This window comes from Gobius niger (assembly GCF_951799975.1).
Source record: "Gobius niger genome assembly, chromosome: 6".
NCBI classification, from domain to species: Eukaryota; Metazoa; Chordata; class Actinopteri; order Gobiiformes; family Gobiidae; genus Gobius; species Gobius niger.
The window spans coordinates 2278499-2300870 of NC_136857.1; the positions used below are offsets into that span (position 1 = coordinate 2278499).

A 22372-nucleotide genomic window follows, 5' to 3' on the forward strand; every position below is an offset into this window, starting at 1 on the left:
CACTTTTTTGTCAATTTCGTATCAATTTTTGTCAAATTTTTGTCCATTTTTTGTAATTTTTTTGTAATTTTTTTGTAATTTTTTTGTCACTTTTTTGTCACTTTTTCGTCAAATTATTCACATTTTTCGTCAAATTCTTATCACTTTTTTGTCCTTTTTTCCCCGCAATTTTTCGTCAAATTTTTCTCACTTTTTTGTCAAATTTTTACGTCCATTTTTGTCATTTTTTGTCAATTTTTTTCTCACTTTTTTCACATTTTCATCCTTGTTTTCGTCTCAGTTTTGTCGCTATTTTCACACCTTTTTCCCAGAAGCTTTTGGATTGGGGTAAAGCTGAAAAAAAAATCGAGCACACGTACATAGAAAACCAGCTGATGAGAACATCTTAGCTCGCTGTTCCCTTGACTTCTGAACCACGGAAAGCCGTAACTCATCGACATCCAACACAACCTTGGACAAAACGCGCTTTGTACGACACTGAAGAGAAAGTGCAGAAAAATTCTCAATTTTCCGTCAATTTTTTGTAATTATTTTGTAAATTTTTTGTAAATTTTTTGTAAATTTTTTGTAATTTTTTTGTCACTTTTTTGTCACTTTTTCGTCAAATTATTCACATTTTTTTGTCAAATTCTTATCACTTTTTTGTCCTTTTTCCCCCGCAATTTTTCGTCAAATTTTTCTCACTTTTTTGTCAAATTTTTATGTCAATTTTTTGTCATTTTTTGTCAATTTTTTTCTCACTTTTTTCACATTTTCATCCTTGTTTTCGTCTCAGTTTTGTCGCTATTTTCACACCTTTTTCCCAGAAGCTTTTGGATTGGGGTAAAGCTGAAAAAAAAATCGAGCACACGTACATAGAAAACCAGCTGATGGGAACATCTTAGCTCGCTGTTCCTTGACTTCTGAACCACGGAAAGCCGTAACTCATCGACATCCAACACAACCTTGGACAAAACGCGCTTTGTACGACACTGAAGAGAAAGTGCAGAAAAATTCTCAATTTTCCGTCAATTTTTTGTAATTTTTTTGTAAATTTTCTGTAAATTTTTTGTAATTTTTTTGTAAATTTTTTGTAAATTTTTTGTAAATTTTTTGTAATTTTTTTGTAATTTTTTTGTCACTTTTTCTTCAAATTTTTCTCACTTTTTTGTCAATTTCGTATCAATTTTTGTCAAATTTTTGTCCATTTTTTGTAATTTTTTTGTAATTTTTTTGTAATTTTTTTGTAATTTTTTTGTAATTTTTTTGTAATTTTTTTGTCACTTTTTTGTCACTTTTTCGTCAAATTATTCACAATTTTTCGTCAAATTTTTCTCACTTTTTTGTCAAATTTTTATGTCAATTTTTTGTCATTTTTTCTCAATTTTTTTCTCACTTTTTTCACATTTTCATCCTTGTTTTCGTCTCAGTTTTGTCGCTATTTTCACACCTTTTTCCCAGAAGCTTTTGGATTGGGGTAAAGCTGAAAAAAAAATCGAGCACACGTACATAGAAAACCAGCTGATGAGAACATCTTAGCTCGCTGTTCCTTGACTTCTGAACCACGAAAAGCCGTAACTCATCGACATCCAACACAACCTTGGACAAAACGCGCTTTGTATGACACTGAAGAGAAAGTGCAGAAAAAGCAAGCGCCTCATCTGCAGAAAGAGCCTCGAAAGCCGAGTGGATCTGCCTTATGCGTGAGAAGGAGCGAAAAGGGGGAGCACGGCATAATAATAGCATTAGAGCAGATCGCGGTCAAAGGGAACGGCGCAGACATGAAGCCTTGTGTAAAAAAAAACGGCGTGTCATGAATGGGAGACAGAGCACCTTCTTTCCTTCAGAGGTTCCCGACGACAAAGAACCCTCGGCTTTTTCTGACGCGCCGCCATCACTTCACTCCCACTTTGAAGCGAGTGAGTTTAGGGGGAAGAAAGGTGGGTGTAATGCTCTCGAATAAAAGGTAGTTAAATATATGCGATTGCCACACTTAACTTAACAGCGCACTTATGGCACGGTAAAGAGGGGGTGTAGAGGGATAACGGGGATAAGGCGTCGCCATTTTCTTTAGCAGCCATGGTTTCTCGTGAGTTATGGTCTTTACACGGGGCTGAGATGATGCTTAGTCATATCGTCAGTTAAATGAAGTGGAAAACTTTTTCTTTTTCAATCCTACAATCATGCGATTACAGTGCTATTAAGAAGTGCAATAAAAAGTACAATGAAAAAAAGTTGCTAATATTGATAAAAGACAAAGAATGTAGGAATTTTACAACTGTGATTTAATGCATTTTTCATAAGCAGTGACGTTTTTAGATAGATACAGACGGCAGCTCGTCATAGAAGGGGGCGTGGCCTCGCCGAGGGGGAAAATAGAATCTTTTGGGAAACACAATTTTTCCCTCTTTTTAGCTATTTTCTGCTGGAATATGAACTTATTTATCACATACAAATAAAGTCAAGTGTAAATCGGGCCCATATGGATATTTTCTCACAGCAGATTGTTCTGTAGAAGTGAAAAAACAGCAGTTGTAGCTAGCGCTAGCTAACCGTTAGCACTAGCCCAATGCTAACATGTAGCATCATGTTAGCATTCTCCGTTTTTTTCATGTATTTATGGGCTGTTGAACCACTTTACTCCACTTCATGTCTTTGTATCTTTATTTGGTAGAAAACTATATTCATAATTCAGCATTTGTTAAAGTAGTTTTGAATAATTAGAGAAAGTTTAGATTTTTTCATTTTCTTTCATTTAGAAAGTTTTTTGGATTATTTCTTTCATTTATCTTTGTTTTTTTCCCCCTCTGGCTGCTTCACACATGACCATATATGGGTGATTCCAGAGATGCCGTCTGTATCTATACAGACGGCATCTCTGACCATATATGGCAATCACCCATATATGGTCATGTGTGAAGCAGCCAGAGGGGGAAAACAAAGATAAATGAAAGAAAAAACAAACTTTCTAAATACTCCAAAACTAATTTAACAAATGCTGGATTATGAATATAGTTTTCTACCCAATAAAGATGCAAAAACATGGAGAGGAGTAAAGTGGTTCAACAGCCCATAAACAACATAATGCTATCATGTTAGCATCATGCTACATGCTAACGATAGCTACCACTGCCGGTTTTTCACTTCTACCGGACAACCTGCTGTGATAAAAACATCCAGTACGGGCCCGATTTAGGCTTTATTTGTGTGTGATAAAAGTTTATATTCTGCCAGAAAACAGCTAAAAGAGTGGAAAACGGTGCTTCCCAAAACATGCTTCCTTCCCAACTGCGAGGCCACGCCCCCTTGTATGACGCAATGCCGTCGGTATCTATACCAGTTCTAGTTTATTTTAAGGCATTTATTGCTATAGTGATTGGCTGTGGTCCCACTTTCAACGACACCCAACAGGGACAGTCATGTTTTATGTGTTAAACCTGTAAAACAAAATGGTTGATTGATTGAAGAGATCCATTTTTTCAATCATTTGGGATTGAAACAGCAAACCCGCAGTGATATGCCAGATATTGATCCAGAAACAACCTACTTAAAGGGGGGGTATTATGCAAAATGGACTTTTTTAAACTTTATTCTGTCATTCCCTCATTGAAAACATGCCTGAAGTGTTGCCTTGGCACATTCACGTAATTCTTGAGTCATCTGTAAAAACTCTGATGGCGGCCATTTTAGGGATAGGTTTGCCTGAGTCCTCCTAGGAACGCCCCCACCTCCTGGAGACGCCTCCGAGCTTTCGTCACCGGCCGAGTAACCAACCACTGCTCCTCAGCAGAACCCCCTCCCCACTGATGCCACAGACAGCGTGTGGAGGGGGCGTGTCTAAAGGCTCAGAGGTTCTTAAAGAGACAGAGGCCTATTTCAAGACATTCACTACAGCCATTTTGAGAGAGACATTTTATACAAGGCAGTTATTCTAATTTACTGCATTTACAGACCAACAGAAGGTTTGTCATCATTGTAGTGAGATATAGACTGGTGCTATGGGACTGACAAAAGCAGAACACCCCCTCTTTAAGCTACAACTGGAGCAAGCAGTGTATGGGAAGGATCCGACTCTTGGCCCTCTGGTTGGTCGATAAACATTTAGCTCAGAACGGTTGCCTTGGCAATTAAAGCAACAAGTGTTAATGGGGTGATTGAGGGGTTTTTAATCTCCCCCGGTGTCTCTGGCCAGAAAACCACAATTGCAACGTCGCTGCCACTGGGTCGGAGTCACCAATACACACTAATGGAATCACGAAGAAGAAGCTAACAGGCTAACGGGCAAAGCTAACACCACTTAAATAGTATTTACAGCCAAGTTTCAGTGATTTTTATTTATCTCCACTCACGGACAATGATTAAGTCAAAAAACACAACATGCTAAGACACCTGCTTTAAACTTATGTGACTAGTTCATGTGTGTTTATATCCTGGGCTTCTTTTATCAGTACTTTGTGGTTTGTGCTCAACTCGAAGAATGTTTCAGATTTTTTTTCCCAAACCGTTTAAATATACAGTTCATTATCTTTGAAAAAAAAAAAAGAAAAAGAAAAATCTTCCACAGAAAAATAGACCTTAATACATTATTAAACCTGATTTTTGAATAATTCATGGCCGTTTTCCGGGTGGTACAGCTCTCAAATGGCCCGCTCGGAGAATGACAAACAGAACTCGTGGCTGGTTCCCGGAGGTCGAGACACGAGCGGCTTGTTGGCTGGCATTTACAGAGGAGCCAGAGGAGGCATTCTCCCCCCCCCCCCCTCGGCCTGGCACGCTCCAAAACAGAGGGATAAACAAAGAGACAAATGCCAGGCTCCGAGAGGGATTCCTGACCGAGCGCACCGACAGAAAGCCTCTAAACTCGTCTGCTCATTTGGGTTTGAAGCGGAGAGCGCTTTTCGATTGCTTTCAGGGGAACGAGCATCTGAGAGACCGGAGGAGCTCTCTAGGTTTAGCCACATGTCCCGCTCTGTCGAGACAAGGCGACATACGGCACGACTCGACTCTTTACTGTGATCTCGCAAGCGTTGGTTCGGTGTTTTGAGGGCATTTCTGTATTTCAATGTTTCATTTCAATTTCTCTCTGTAGCCGATCAATAAGGGAGTTGCTTTGAAGGACAGATCTTTTTTGTCTGATGCAATTTCTACCAAGCCTCTAGTGCAGAGCCGTGGGAAGATGTTTTAGTTAGGGGGCGCTGAGGGACAAAATTTACCCCCAAAATACTTTTTCTGTGCATAAATCCTATTAATTAACATCTTAACTCCCGCCTGAACTGAGAGCATTTTCTCCAGTTCAGCTTTACCCAAATCCTGTAGGCCAGTGTAACGCCTCATTTGAAAGACCTACAAAACTAAATTGATCTTTTTACTCACATTTTTCCTTCACTTTTTTGTTGGGCAGTCGTCTCATTTTTGTCAAATTTTCGTGACTTTTTTGTCACTTTTTCGTCAAATTATTTGCGTTTTTTCGTGAAATTCTTATCACTTTTTCGTCCTTTTTTTCTCAATTTTTCGTCAATTTTTTTTTCACTTTTTTGTCAATTTTTTGTCAATTTTTTGTCATTTTTTCTTCAAATTTTTCTCACTTTTTTGTCAATTTCGTATCAATTTTTGCCCATTTTTTGTAAATTTTTTGTAAATTTTTTGTACATTTTTAGTAAATTTTTTGTAAATTTTTTGTAAATTTTTCTCACTTTTTTGTCAATTTCGTATCAATTTTTGTCCATTTTTAGTAAATTTTTGGTAATTTTTTTGTCACTTTTTCGTCAAATTTTTCTCACTTTTTTGTCAAATTTTTATGTCCATTTTTGTCATTTTTTGTCAATTTTTTTGTCACTTTTTTTGTCACTTTTTTCACATTTTCATCCTTGTTTTCGTCTCAGTTTTGTTGCTATTTTCACACCTTTTTCCCAGAAGCTTTTGGATTGGGGTAAAGCTGCAGTAAAAGTGCTCGGTTCAGGTGGGAGTTAAGGGGTTAATATTGCCTGCAGTTCACAAACTATCCACCAGTGGGTGCTGCAGCGCCCTCAGCACCCTGGGTTCCCACGGCCTTGCTCTAGTGTATCTTCTATTGGCAGAAGGCACTTGTTTGAGAGGGAATGATGACCGAGTCAATCGTTTAGCCAACATTGGACGCAACTATGAGCTTTAAGTGATTGAACCTCGTTGCTGAAGCATTTTGTCCCCAAAAGCTAAATAAATCCATTACATTTTAAAACCATGAGCTGGTGCCTTAGAGCAAGGAGCGACTCCCGAAATCAACAGACCAACAACTCGGGACCCCCACTGTGAAATATAATTGTTATTCATAATAAATTCATGTGCACAACATTTACTCGCTTTGTTTTATCCAGTCATAGCAACAGAGCAGTACACGAGCTAACCACTGGGGGGAGCTACTGCACACAGCGCCGCAGGTGAAGAAGAACGAACGGCCAGTGATTTGAACCATTTGCAAACAAACCTCATTTTCTTGCCTCTTCTTCAGTAAATGCAGTGGGAAAAAATCACAGGGGGTCGCCATATTGTTAACATTTCTTCTGGTTTTGTGTGTTTTACCACTGCACGGGACTGTAGAAGAGCTGAGCAGCTCTCTCAGTGGCAGACTGAGACACCCTCAGTGCAGGACGGAGCGCTACCGCAAAGCCTTCATCCCCACTGCTGTCAGACTGTGCAATAAGACGGTAAAATAACATGTGCAATAATCTCTGTATCAGCTGCACTTTATTAGCTCTGAGTGATCTTCTTGAACGCCGACTGTAACAAGTGAATTTCTCCTTTGTGAGATCAATAAAGGATTATCTTATCTTATCTTATAAATGTAGTGACAGTAACTATGCTCGGAATGCACAGATTTATTCATGTACAAAATGGGAGCATAAATGAGCCTTAAAACAGGATCTTGTCCAGGATTATGGTTGGAGGTTTCACCTACCGGGTAGGGCTGTGCAATTAATCGAAATTCGATTACGATTTCGATTACAACAGTAAACGATTACAAAATTAGCATAATCGCAAAAAAACGATTATAATTTTATTTTTAATTTTATTTTTTTCAATTTTTTATTTATTTTTTCAAAAAAAAAAATCAAAATTGTTTTCAAATTTTTTATTTTTGTCACTTTTTTGCTGGATTTTTGTAATTTTTTGCTGGATTTTTGTCTTTTTTGCTGGATTTTTGTCTTTTTTGCTGGATTTTTGTCTTTTTTTTGCTGGATTTTTGTCTCTTTTTTGCTGGATTTTTGTCTTTTTTTTGCTGGATTTTTGTCTTTTTTTATGGATTTTTGTCTTTTTTTTGCTGAATTTTTGTCTTTTTTTGCTGGATTTTTGTCTTTTTTTGCTGGATTTTTGTCACTTTTTTGCTGGATTTTTGTCTTTTTTTTGCTGGATTTTTGTCTTTTTTTATGGATTTTTGTCTCTTTTTTGCTGGATTTTTGTCTTTTTTTTTGCTGGATTTTTGTCATATTTTTGCTGGATTTTTGTCTTTTTTTATGGATTTTTGTCATTTTTTTGCTGGATTTTTGTCACTTTTTTGCTGGATTTTTTTAAAGGCAACAAATAATCCTTTGAATAATCGTGATATCAATTAGGACAAAAATAATCGTGATTATTATTTTTTCAATAATCGAGCAGCCCAACTACCGGGCATGTTTCGGATTGACGGGTGAAACAAAAGCGAGAGCATCCAAAGCAAACCCACCCAGGTACAGGGAGGGCACGCAAGCTCTGCACAGTTCTGCCCTGCTCGGAGGTGACAGTGAATTCGCGCCGCCAAATGCCACGCTCACAAACGAACGCCTGTTGGCTTCCTACAAAAGTGAATTCAGACTTATTCCCAGCACACCGGTCTTCGCGCGCCTCGGGATGGCTGCGAGGAATCTGAGCAAACCTTAAGCGAACCCGCGGTGACACTAACTACTCTGCCACTCTCCCCTTCCTTTGAAAGCACATCCGATAAGAAAAAAAATCAATCGCGCTAACCTCCCCAAAATCCCATCTCCTCCGTCCGACCTTTTGACTCCCTTCATTTCCGAACCTTAATTCCCTTTCAACAATCCGCTGGACTGGGTCTAATAAACCCACCTAACCCGACTCCTCCGAGGGGGGAAGATTTCACCCGCGCTCCCTGTGATAGCGTTTCTTTAGGAAGCATGAAATAGGCTCCGTGTCCCTCATCTTTCCTTGACACCTCGCTCCTGTCTGGGTTTTTTATACGGCAGATAGAGAGGCTACATTGGTCGATAGGGCCTTGTGATAGGGTAAATGATTGAAGCGCCGCAGATTCGCCCTTCAGGGATAATCCGGTGAGGTGGCTGTCTGATAGTGGCTCGGTGTGATAAGACTAACCGGGCTTTGGTGCGGCTGATAACGCCCTTTCATTAGGAGAAGCAGAGTGGTCAGGCTGAAGGCGGGATGTGCACTTTCCTCATACCCTCCGGTCGGCACACAAAGTGACAGAGCGAGGCCCGGGGCTGCAGTCAGGCTGTTCCCCCTTAACTGTGTCCCAAAGCCGAAAAACTGTGTGGGCTTTATATCGTAAAGTCCATCATGAGAATTGCGAGGCGGTGTGGGACAATTTGCCAGGAGCTAAAGGCTGTATATTCAGCATTGATACGACATGTGCATTTTTAAGGGATTTTTTCTTTGGCCTGGAGACTGAAGAGTGGGAAGAAACATCCAGCAAAGAGTTGGAGCCGAAACTCAAACTTGTGACGCAGGGTACGGTGCAGGTTTCCATCCGCCTTGTCCAGGAGACAATCGGCCGCGCTTGACTTAGCTGGCGTCAGAGTAGCAAAAGTCTTTCGTCACACTCGAGCTTTTCCAAGTCAAGGTCACTCCTTCTCGCACACCTGATCACATTTGGTAACCACACTGCAAAAAGTCATTTACTAGACTAGTATAAACATCTCACTTTGAGCATAATAATCCATTTTTGTTGTTGTTTTGACTGGTTAAGATGTTGTTGGACATTTGTCCTAGATTATTTCACTTGTTCTGAGATGTTTCTGACTCATTTCGATACATTTCGTCCTTATTTCAGGTAATTTTCTTTGCCATTGGGGTAAGAAAATTGTTCTTATCTCATTGGCAATATTACTTTCTTATTTCAAGCGATATTTACGTTAGAACTGGTATGAAATGTCCTCAAACAAGCAAAGTAGACTTGGTCCGATCAGGAAAAGTGTCTAAATGAGTGAAAACCACTCAAAACAAGATACATTTCCTCAATTCCAGTCATTTAAGCCAATGCTTGAGTCCGGCTTCCGCTGAGAAGAGAGGCCGAACTCCTATACCGAAAGGGGCCGAACTCCCAAATCTGTTTGAAGATGTCCTGCTGTATATTTGGTTGAAAAATGTCTTCTCATCAATCAATCAAACTTTATTTATAAAGCGCTTTTCATACCGAAAGGTGTCACAAAGTGCTTTACAGGTTACAATATTTAAAACAATGCGCCTGCACAACCTCCCATATCAGTTAGTCAGATAAAGGCTAAGCTAAAAAGGTGGGTCTTGAGCTGCTCTTAAAAACATGAACGTTCTCTGCAACCCTGAGTTCCTCCTCAGGTGGTTCCCGAGGCGAGGGCCGTAATAATGAGTCTTTTTGTTGACTTTAGGAATAACTAGGAGGCCCCTGCCGGAGGAGCGAAGGGGCCGTGAAGGTTCGTAAGGTAAAAGCAGTTCTGAAAGATAAGAAGGACCAAGACCATTAAGACGTTTAAAAACCATTAAAAGAACTTTAAAATCGATCCTGAAACACACGGGGAGCCAATGCAGCGATTCTAAAACCGGTGTAATGTGGTCCCGCCTCCTGGTCTTCGTCAGGACACGAGCTGCTGAAGTTTTGTAAAAGTTGTAAACCTTCTATCCTCCTAATGCCATGCTCACAAACGCCTGTTGATATTGTATTGTATCCAGCATTGATACGACATGTGCATTTTTAAGGGATTTTTTTGGCCTGGAGACTGAAGAGTGGGAAGAAACATCCAGCAAATAGTTGGAGCCGAAACTCAAACTTATGACGCAGGGTACGGTGCAGGTTTCCATCATTTGTGCAGCCGCCTTGTCCAGGAGACAATCGGCCGCGCTTGACTTAGCTGGCGTCCAAGTAGCAAAAGTCTTTCGTCACACTCGAGCTTTTCGAAGTCAAGGTCACTCCTTCTCGCACACCTGATCACATTTGGTAACCAAGCTATTTTTAGAGACCGGCTTTCGCTGAGAAGAGAGGTCGAACTCCCAAATCTGTTTGAATCTGTTTGTCCTACTGTATATTTGGTTGAAAAATGTCTTCTATCCTCTTTCTAGCTACTGTATCTTCTACTCTTTAGCTAAAATGTCTATGACTGTGGTTTGCAAACATCAACAGCTTTTTTTTCTCTATGTACTGTTCATTGCAGTGAATGAGGATGTTTGTTACGGAAAGGATTGACAGATTGATCTTAGTTGGTGGAGCGATTTGTCTGGTTAATTCCGATAACGAACGAGACTCTGGCATGCTAACTCGTTACGCGGCCCCGTGCGGTCGGCGTCCGACTTCTTAGAGCAGGGGTGGCCAACCAGTCGGAGACCAAGAGCCGAAATTTTCAACCTTGATCCTGTGAAGAGCCACAAAGGCACCGACCATTAGCGAGATCCCGGGGCGGTACTTTATTGTGATTAAATAGAATGTGACCGTTTTATTTAATCACAATAAACTATAACTTTATGCCTTTTTCTTTTTTTTTTGAATAATTGTGTTAGATTGAATGGTTTTACTCCTCAACAAGATTGAAATACATGTATATTAAATGACATTTTGTGTTTTCTGTTCTGACTGAGACAGAATTAGATTATTATTATTATTTTTATTTTTTTTAATGCTGGGGTGTGTTTGTATGTGGGGCCCTGCCCACTGAGCCCCCTCCTCTGATTCGCCCCTGGCCTGTGCGCTCTGTGCCTGCAGCTTCGTCCTGACTGGACTGTGCAAAGAACGCACTGTAGGCTGCACAAAGTTCATAAACTTTAACCAGGAGCCTCTGGAGGACTGAGAGTCTGTTTTAAGTTGCATCTGTTACAGTTATAGCACGTGTGAAAGAAAAGTCATGACTTTGCGTATTTCCGCGTTACGATGTCGCGCTTCGCATCATACGCTTAAGAGCTCCGCTTTTTTCCATTTCCTAATTTAGATCTTTTTCTGTGAATATGAGGCCAAATTACATCAAATAAAGAGTAGCTGATCAGAAATCTGAAAAGCACAGAAGCTAATCCTAGTGCCACGATCTGCCTGTTGTTTAACCTACATCCCGCTTTGAGTGAGGCTGCACGGGCACCTTTTACACACCGCCTCGAAAAGGAGGAGATACAGACTCTCATTCATGTGTAGAGATGGAAACAGGGTCTGTAGGACGATGGTTGGATTTTTGGTCAAAGACTGTTACAGTTTATGGGAAATATTTACCAATTATTTTGCAAAGAGCCGCACTTTGATTGGCCAAGAGCCGCATGCGGCTCGAGAGCCGCGGGTTGGCCACCCCTGTCTTAGAGGGACAAGTGGTGTCTGGGGCTGCTGGTCTTTGTGGCCAGTACGCCATTTTGTGTTGTGTCCCGTTGTGTTCTTAAGGCAAGACACTGCAGGTGAATAGGGAAAACAAATAAATGTAGAGATGTCAATTTAAAACTTCTGCTGAACATTACAGATATAAATATGAGAAAACAATGTATTGCATTTTTTCTGTCATTTTATGTTTTCACATAAAAATAGGGCATTTTGAGAATTAAAATGGCCAAAATTGCCACAAAATCAAAATAATGAATCGAGCCAGATTAAATGTTATGGTTTTATTTTATTGACATATTAGAAACTAAGATTTTTTCAGAGGGGATTTGGGATATTTTGTTTAGTTTTTCAATAAACTGATCATCAGTGAAAAAATCTGTAAAAACTCAAATTCCGCCTGTTTTTTTTTGTTTCAAAGCTGAATAAATCAGGCTAGGAATTAGATATTAAAAAATCCCTCTAAAAAAACCTTCAAAATCTTGTTGTATCTCAGCCTGTAAAGTTTGGAGTCTGAGGGAGCTTCTATAAGGGCTCAGGCTCTGCCCGAGTGCGGCTTCTCTCATTCAGAGAAAACCAGCCCTGAAGTTTTGTAGCGAGTGCGCATGCTCGGCCCGTTCTTCCGCTTTTCCGCTCCGGCGTCTCGTAGGAGGAAAAACACCATATTTGGGTGAAAGCGTCATCACGGGGCCCCTTAGCAGGACACGTGGATGTCAAATCTGTCAATATTTATGAATGAAAACCCGCGGGAAAGACGGCCTTTCTACGCGGCGCAGCAGCTACTTCCGGGTCGCCCCCACCTCGCAGACAAAACATCATAAAATAAACATCATCATTTTTATATCTGACATGAAAACTAAGATGTAAAGGGAGGAAAACAGATACAAATCTCCACTTCCACCACTGCGTGAAACATCAATACTTTCACCTAAAGTGTCTCGCCTTAAGGATGTTGTGTGTCCAGGGACTTTGTTTGGTTTTGTTAGGCCTGATTTCGTCTGTTTAGTTTGACAAATATTGTTTTGGTTTAACCTTTTTGTAAATACTGTAAATAGCCTTTGTTTGGTTATTTTTGTCGCTCCTTTGTTAAATTTACCTTTTACGCTCCTTTTATTAAATTACTACTTTATTTATCCATTTTACATCTTGGTTTTTGTGACTTCCTTTAACTAGCTGAGCCGGGCACTACAAAAAGTAAATATCAAGCATTGGCTTAAATGACTGGAATTGAGGAAATGTATCTTGTTTTGAGCGGTTTTCACTCATTTAGACACTTTTCCTGATCGGACCGAGTTTACTTTGCTTGTTTGAGGAGAACTTTTTTGTAATTTTTTTGTCAATTTTTTGTCATTTTTTCATCATTTTTTTCATCAAATTTTTGTCATTTTTTTGTATTTTATTAGTCATTTTTTTGTCATTTTTTTGTCATTATTTGGTCATTTTTGGTCACATTTTTGTAATTTTTTTGGTTAATTTTTTGTAATTTTTTGGTATTTTTTTTGTACATTTTTTGTCATTTTTTAATCAAATTTTTGTCATTTTTTAGTCATTTTTTTGTCAAATTTCAATGACTTGAATTGAGGAAATGTATCTCGTTTTGAGCGGTTTTCACTCATTTAGACACTTTTCCTGATCGGACCGAGTTTACTTTGCTTGTTTGAGGAGAACTTTTTGTAATTTTTTTGTCAATTTTTTGTCATTTTTTCATCATTTTTTTCATCAAATTTTTGTCATTTTTTTGTATTTTATTAGTCATTTTTTTTGTCATTTTTTGGTCAAATTTAAATGACTTGAACTGAGGAAATGTATCTTGTTTTGAGCGGTTTTCACTCATTTAGACACTTTTCCTGATCGGACCATGTTTACTTTGCTTGTTTGAGGACATTTCAGACCAGTTCTAGGGTAAATCTCGCTTGAAATAAGAAAGTAAAGTTGCCAATGAGACAAGACCAATTTTCTTTCCCCATTGGCAAAGAAAAGGACCTGAAATAAGGACGAAATGTATCGAAACGAGTCAGAAACATCTCAGAACAAGTGAAATAATCCGGGACAAATGCCCGAGAACTTCTTAACCAGTCAAAACAACTAAAATTTGGATTATTGTGCTCAAATTTAGATGTTTATACTGATCTAGTTAAATCCTTTTTGCAGTGGATCGTAACAATGTTTATCATTTGTTGACCGCTCCCAAGTTGCCGCTGACATCATCGGTTAAAACGACCAATCACAGAAGGCCCTCCCGATCCCGTGATCTCGCATTAACCCTTTATTATGGAGCTCTTCTGTTCTTGCTGAACCTACACATATGCCGCTTGCACAATGGCATCTGCTGCCCCCACGTGTGCCACCTCCTTCCTCTCACCTCGGCTCATTAGGCCCCCGGAGTGAGAGGAACGCTTCAGAAGAGAATAGAAAAAACAGAGCAGTGGAACGGCTGTGAGATATGCAGAGCAGAGCAGAGCGAGCGCGAGCATCACCTTGAGTCTTCGCTAATTCTCCCTCCGCGCAGACACACGAGCGCCCGACGCAGCAGGCATTAAAATTTATGGCATCCCAAGAAAACCTCAGCGGCTATTTACCCTGCCTCCTGGGAAATAAAGCTTAGCATAACCTGGATACGGGATTGCACACACCTCCAGTGCACGCCGCGTTTCGGCCAAATTAAAAACATAAATGCAGACGTTTAGCGGAGGTTGGATGCTTTTTTTTCCGGCATTCAGCAATCAGGGAACGGAGCTTCCCATATGTATTTGTTTACCTCGCTTACGCGTTTTAGCTGTGCAGGACTGTTGGGCTATTCATATGCGCATACAGTAAACTAAATGGTGGAGTTCTGTGCTGGGGCAGGCACTTTCTCACCTGGCTTAACTATTCAAAACTACGTGGCTCGTTTTTCTCCTTCTCTCACACTGCAAAAAGTAATTAACTAGATCAGAATAAACATCTCAATTTGAGCACAACAATCCAAATTTTTGCTGTTTTGACTGGTTAAGAAGTTGTTGGGCATTTGTCCCGGATTATTTCACTTGTTCTGAGATGTTTCGGACTCGTTTCGATACATTTCGTCCTTATTTCAGGTCATTTTCTTTGCCAATGGGGTAAGAAAATTGGTCTTATCTCATTGGCAGTTTTACTTTCTTATTTCAAGCGAGATTTACCCTAGAACTGGTCTGAAATGTCCTCAAACAAGCAAAGCAAACTTGGTCCGATCAGGAAAAGTGTCTAAATGAGTGAAAACCGCTCAAAACAAGATACGTTTCCTCAATTCAAGTCATTTAAGCCAATGCTTGATATTTACTTTTTGCAGTGTAAGGTAAGAACATATCTCAGTATGGAAAAACGGTGGCCTGTTCCTTTAAGTTGAATAACAGAAGTAATTGCACTTTTTCATGATATTCAAATCATATGACGAGCACCTGCGCCTGTATACTGTTACTATATTATTGTCTTTAAAGATGTGGAAATCTACTATCTTCACACGACCTTTTGCCCTTACATCTCATCATACAACTGTATTTCTAAACCATATATGATAATGCACAAGCTTTTCCGCTGCCTCTTCCCTTGGCCGCCTACCTACTACTCACTGTTATACTTTCTCCCTCTTCCCTACAACACCCTGCAGCTCCGACGCTTCCTCTGATGTTATCCCCGGTTGGCTCGGTCGAGGGACTTTAAGACGCCTGATCAATGGCCACTCTCAGATCATCTATTGAGCGAGCAAATAAACTGAAGCGGCCCCACGCACTGCTGCTGTGTGGCCCCCCGAGCACCGCTCCCTCGGCTAATGACGGCACAGGATCGGTAAAAACAACAACAACAACAACAACAACACTGCCACCCATTACAGCGCACAGGCAAACACGGCGAGGTGCTTCATCAAGGATTGCAAGTCTTTAGAGACCAGTGAAGCAGGGGAAAGATGGAGACGGGCAAGAAGAAAGCTGGAAACCGTCCCCGTCGGACAAAAGGAAGCAATTGCGTGAGGTGGGGAAAAGTAGCCGGAAAAATGGTGTTGGTTTGGGTCAGCACAGAAAAGCAAAAAGGAGAAAACGGGAAGTCTCAGAGGCTGTGAAGGACACGGTGACATACTGTATTGCGTGTAATGATTTCTGGCTTTTGTTATGGGGCTGGCTCAGCGGGGACAAAGAAGAGGCGCCGAGCTCTGTGGCTGAAGGAGGCAGCGAGCAGAGGTAAGGCCTCATTTGGAGAAAAGAGCACAAACTTGTTCCTGGCCCGAATGGAGTGTTTGTAAGGTGACTTTGGCGAAGGATAACTTGTGTGAATAAATACTTTAGGAAGACGATATGGCAAAAACTAAAATAGCATGTTGATACAAGCATTGTGATACTTTGAACTGAATATTTAGCCAATGTTGTCATGAGAACATTTAGTGTTATAGTGACAGGAGTGGCATCAGGAAGTAAGAAGTCGATCAGTTGTTGCCACAGATATAATATAATAAAGATGAGCGGGTCCCATTCAGCCCCTTCACTGAAGAAGGTTCCCGAGTCCTGTGTGAACCTTAATGGCCGCTCTATCTCCTCCTACGCAGCTTGTTCCTTAAAAGGGCAAAAAGGCGGGAAGCCCTGCACTCACGGGGCGGGCGGAGCCTCCACTGAGCTCCAGACTTTGATTGACAGGCTCTGGAGCCAGTCAATGTACTGAAAATGCTTCCACATTTTGGGCTGATAAACAAAAATCAATGTGGTTAAAAATATTTAACCTCCCCAGCGTGGTCATATGGGTCATAGCGATGTTTAGAAAGAGAAAAACTCTTTGGAGCCAGCCTTTTAGGCTGTTCTGTTGACGTTTGAAGTCCCATTAAAATCAATGCTCCCCAGTGTCTCTTGGAGTCGCCCTTGGCCACCAGGGGGTGGTATTACAGCAATGTCAGCTCCCTGCTAGTCTGGCGACCCTGTCGTAGAAAAGCTACTGCTTGAGGCGGGACTAATGTGGGACGACCGAAGCGCAGAGCAGCCAATGAGAACAGAGCGGATGTGACGACAGAAACAGCGAAAAGAAAGTTGTATCATTGGGACATTAACAATGGCGCTCCTGCCACACGGAGTTCAGGAAATGACTTCTGTCGTTTATGTCAGAAAAACTTAAGAAAACAAGCATATGGAGCATTACGTGAAGTGGTCGCTTGTGTTGAAAAACTACAAAACAAAGGCGCAACAGCGTGACGCCCGTTCAGGAGCTGCTCTGATTGGTCGGTCGGCTCCATATCGCTGCGTCACTTCCTTTGAAAACGCGAGTGTTGCCAGGCCCTCTTCTGTAAAGAAGCGGAGTCTGGTTGGTGAGGCTAACTCCCTGCCGCCCATTGGTTATTGTTCATTTGTTTTGTTTACAAACTATAAAAGAGGGAACACATATAGAGCAATGCTGTCACTGTAATGTAAAATAACCATTGCACAATCACTAAAAATGGTTTATAATTAGATGCACAAAGGTCTTCTCTTTCCCACAGAAATGACAGCTTTTCGATACTGAAGGACAAAACACATTTCATTCCTCAAGTATTCCAATGCAATCCCAGATCTTTCTCTTGATGGCTGAGAACATAGACTGTTAGAAGAAAGAAAGGAAAAGGGTTTTCCGGGTCGATCTGTGTTGGAATGGTTTATGAACGCCCATATTCCCCCAAAAAAGTCTTCATTTTCATAGATCAGCAACAGTTAAATGCGTAACGAAATGTCTTAAATGTGTCTCCGTTTTGTAATTCGACATCCTCCACTGTGCCCCGTCGTTTGGATTCTCGAGACGGACGCGCTTCAGCAGATGGTTGCTTTTGGCCGGCTAATGAGAACCCTCCATCCGTCCAAATCACGACCTGCGGAGAAGTCTGTTTGTTCAACATGCCGTTTCATTCCGTCTTTGAAATTCAAAAATCTCAATCGCGCAAAAATGAGAATCGAAAACATTCTTTTGGGTCCCTCAGCATTGATTTATTGCATTTAAAAAGCCGAAAGGACGTCAATGAAGAGTCTGGGGTGCCCTCTGCAGGAGGAGGTGGGAACGCCACATGATAAAACATTGACAACAAGCTTCCACTTTCATCAAACGGAATGCTAGAAAATTGTTATGAGACTCCAGGTATGTTTTTGACGATTGGACAAGGTTACAACACAGTTAAAAGCTCAAATTAGTTGATTTTGTCTCCTTTAAGGTAAGTCAAGCAAGAGATCCATCGACACGTGACGAGACAGAGACGCGAAGGCACAGCGGGACTAATTGCAGCCGGTTTAAGAAGTCAAATGGAGGGAAAAAAAAAAGAAAAACACTGTCCTTATGAATAGAGCAGCCGAATCTCTCCGGGGAGCCGGCGAAAAGCGTCTCGCGAGTTCATCTCCCGCGCCACCTGTACAGTAATTGTCCCCTCTTCCGTGAGCCGAAACATGCAAATGAGGACGCGAAAATTGGCTGCCTAAAAGTCAAGTGCGGGAAATATCAAAGTTTGACGAGGTGCGAGGACTGCGAGGTTCGCGATTTCCATAATAACGGCGTGCTAAAAAAGTTGAAAACGAAAGACTGTGTGTGCACTGCAAAAAGTAATTAACTAGATCAGTATAAACATCTCAATTTGAGCATAATAATCCAAATTTTAGTTGTTTTGACTAGTTGAGAAGTTGTTGGGCATTTGTCCTGGATTATTTCACTTGTTCTGAGATGTTTCTGACTCGTTTCGATACATTTCGTCCTTGTTTCAGGTCATACTCTTTGCCAATGGGGAAAGAAAATTGGTCTTATCTCATTGGCAATTTTACTTTCTTATTTCAAGCGAGATTTACCCTAGAACTGGTCTGAAATGTCCTCAAACAAGCAAAGTAAACTGGGTCCGATCAGAAAAAGTGTCTAAATGAGTGAAAACCGCTCAAAACAAGAAACATTTCCTCAATTCAAGTCATTGAAATTTGACAAAAAAATGACAAAAAAATGACAAAAATGTGATTAAAAAATGACAAAAAATGTATAAAAAAAAATGCAAAAAAATTACTAAAAATTCACCAAAAAAATGACAAAAATGTGACCAAAAATGACCAAATAATGACAAAAAAAATGACCAAAAAATGACTAATAAAATACAAAAAAATGACAAAAATTGATGAAAAAAATGATGAAAAAATGATGAAAATGGATTAAAAAAATGACGAAAAAATGACAAAAAATTGACAAAAAATTGACAAAAAATTGACAAAAAAATTACAAAAAGTTCTCCTCAAACAAGCAAAGTAAACTCGGTCCGATCAGGAAAAGTGTCTAAATGAGTGAAAACCGCTCAAAACGAGAAACATTTCCTCAATTCAAGTCATTTAAGCCAATGCTTGATATTCACTTTTTTTGCAGTGTGCGAGTGTGGGTTCTTTTTTTGGGGGGGAGGGCGGTACCTGGTAGTGCATGAGCGTGTTGAGGCGCTTCCAGTCGTTTTCGATCTTGGTGGTGATGTCCTCGTCCTGCAGAACCACGCGAGCCATCCTCCCCTGGCGCCATTCTGGGGAAAAAACAAACACATTGTATAGAAGATGTGCAAAAGCCGTGTAGCGCGATGATGACACGTACAGATGAGCTGAGTAACAGTGAAGCTTTGTCGGGGACTAAAATAGTTCCTTGATAACGTACCAGACGCTTCACGCCTCTTCCCTGAAAGATAGTGATTATGGGATGAGCAATGGCGGAAAGTGCAGATCTATAATGAATCTCGGAAATGACGGAAATAACAACCGCTGCCTGATAAGCCACATTCTAATTTATTTATTTATTTATTTTTTTTACTTTATTGTGTGGTTTTACATTTCAGATGTGTACATTTTTACATTTCTGTTATTACACACAATATTTAGTCTTCTTTTTTTCTTTTTTTCTCCCCTTGTGTAGCAAATAAAATCAACAAACAAAAGGAGCTATTACATACCTGATGCGCTGTGACAGTGGTTCGAGTTCATACATTATAGCTAGAGAAGAAAAATAAATAAAATAAAATAAAAAAATAATAAAAAAATAATAATAAATAAATAAATACAAAAAAATACAAAAAAATACAAAAATACAAAAATACAAAATTAAAAAAAGTAATAATAATTCCTTGTTTTATAATCCATCAAAGCTGCCATGTATTTGGAAAAAATGGAAAGGGACTCCCCATCATGGGATTCTGATTCTTAAAATGTGTATATTCTAATATATACTATATATACGCACCTATATACACATTTTTATTATCATTATTATTATTATTATTTTTATTATTATTATTTATTTTTTTATTTTATGTTACTATATAAATCTGTCTTGGTTGAAGAGAGACCATTTGTTTTGGAACTCAGCTTCTTTGTTATTTATTACATGGGTCAATCTTTCCATACGTTGTATGTTTTCTATAGTTTCGAGCCAGTTCTTAAAGTTTGGGAGTTTTATTGATCGCCCACACATTCTAATTTAAAGTAATTTAAAAAGAGGGAACTAATAAAAGCAGATAGATAATCACGATCTGATTCTATTCTGAGTCCTAATAACACAGGAAAGGCCACCTGTGTAGGACTGAACTTCACTGACAGATAAACAACATGAATACTAACCCCATCATTATTGCGCTGGCCTCTATTCACTGTATGGATAAATACAGCGCTTTTCAACTCATCCACACCCACAGCGTTCAGCATCTTACTGAGGTCTCGGACCTCTCTGAACTTCCGGGTCCATGCACGAGTGTTGACAGCAGACGTCAGGCCGATCTATGAGTCACTAGTGGCTATATGGAATCAATTTGGCAAAGAAATACTCTATATACATACTGTATATACACCCACATGACTGTGAAAATAATTACTTTATGCCATATGTGGATGAACAGAAGAAACACTCTCAGTTTGCACAGATGGACTTATGGAACTTTCATTTCATTTCATTTATTTCTTTATTTAATATGGAAAGTGTTATGGCACATGTGCTCATTTTCAACACCTGTCCATGGGGGGCTTTTAGGATTTAAAAATGAAACACATTATTAAACACGGTAAACTAGATAAGGCACAGTTTACACACGTGAACACCTTTGAGCCACTGTTTAAGCCTCTGTTAAAGATGGTGACGTTGGTCTGCAGTTTCAGAGCCGTAGGGAGAGAGTTCCACAGTGCAGCCCCTCTGAAGGAGGAGCTCGACTGTCCAAAAGATTTTCTACATTTTGGGAGCACACAATCCCCGTTAACTGAGGCTCTGGTGGAAGGTCTGAGAGCCCTGACACCTCACCATGACACCTCACCATGAGACCTCACCATAAGACCTCACCATGAGGCCAGAGAACAGAGGTGACTCACAATTGTTCAGACATTTACAACCAGACATTTGCAGAAGTGTTGGGCAAGTTACTTTGAAATTGTTGTTACAGCTTTGAGAATGTATTATGTTTGTATTACATAGCACTGTTTCAAAAATGTAGCTGAGTTACACTGTGAGAGCTACTTTTGGCAAAATATAAACTAAACATAGTAATAAAGCTTTTTCCTTCTCTTTCCCACGACGTCAGCTTCAAACGACAGATCTTATACACCAGTGTCAAGCTTGATTTGTGATGCTGCATTTCCTCATTCATACATTTATATGCACTTGTAGCTCGAGTTACTTCAATTGTAATGTTAGAGGATAACATTAAATCGCCATTAATCATACTGGGTCAGGCTGTGCCGTCGTACTATCTCTGTCATAGCCTTGACTGTGAGGCTCAGGCGCCCACTCTCAGCCACTGAATGCTTGTGTATCAGGGTGACGCTCTGAGAAGGTATTTATCCCTTTTCTGTGGAAGCAGAGACAGACTTGAATGGTAAGACTAGAGCAATGTCACGAGTTCAAGTCTCCGGGTCCCGCACCGATGGTAAATAAACTTCTCCTGCATAAGACATCCAGACTGCTGCCTGTTATTCATCTATCCTCTCCAACACCATTGTTATTTCTCTAACAGTAATGACTAACATATTCCCTTATTTTGTTTTAATCCCATATTCCTCAGTTACTGGAAAAAGTGATATATTTCAGTAACTCGTGACTTTTGTAATACAACACTGAATAGTGACGTGACGTTAATGATCAAATCGACTCTTTGACGACCAAACCGGATCTTGTTTGAAGGTTCAATCTAGATAGTTGACCTTTATTTGAGCCATTTTGACTTGTCAAGTCAAAAAATGTGCCAGTGGAAGAAGTATTTTTGCTTTTAAAACAAAAAAACACATCTTTATTCGAGTAAATGAAGATTCATTAACACATTTTAGAAGTTTTTTCTTCATTTAAGTGCAAACATTGGGCAGATTTGTTTAACTCACCTTCTCAAAGGGACTATACAGAGTTGAAAAATGTTAAAATTAAGTTTTTTCCTCCCCCTACATGTTCCAGCCATGTCCTAATGTGTAGAATGAGCTCAGACCTATTAGCCAAAACTGCCTCTAAAATCCTGCACTGACACTCAAAAAGGTGTTAATTCGGGGCCGAAGTGCCGTCATGCACGAGCTTAATATAGAAGCTGCAGTTACGCATAAGGCCTGAGGTGGCAGTAGTGAGTATAAAATCACGAACTTGCATCTAGCAACCTCTTAACCTCTTAAGGATCTTTTTCCTCACGTCATCAGATTTTTTTCCCATCATTTTTTTGTTGGGTATTCAACTCATTTTTGTAACTTTATTTGTCATTTTTTTTGTCTTTTTTTGACAAGTTCTTATCACATTTTTGTCACATTTTTTGTCATTTTTTGTCAAATTTGTATCACATTTTTGTAATTTTTTTGGTCATTTTTTTTTCACATTTTTGTCATTTTTTCGTCAATTTTTTCATCAAATTTTTGTCATTTTTTTGTTACATTTTGGTCATTT

The 22372-nt window shown here is 39.8% G+C and overlaps 1 protein-coding gene across 2 annotated transcripts in view; it reads right to left on the reverse strand.

Moving 5' to 3' along the window:
- The window catches only part of plxna2 (plexin A2), a 519114-nt gene that overhangs the window by 33098 nt on the left and 463644 nt on the right, over window positions 1-22372 (reverse strand). For both annotated transcript variants that reach the window (XM_079558784.1, XM_079558785.1), the window contains exon 26: window positions 18901-19004. In XM_079558784.1, coding sequence (XP_079414910.1) covers window positions 18901-19004 — 104 coding nt within the window. The remainder of the gene's footprint in view (window positions 1-18900; window positions 19005-22372) is intronic.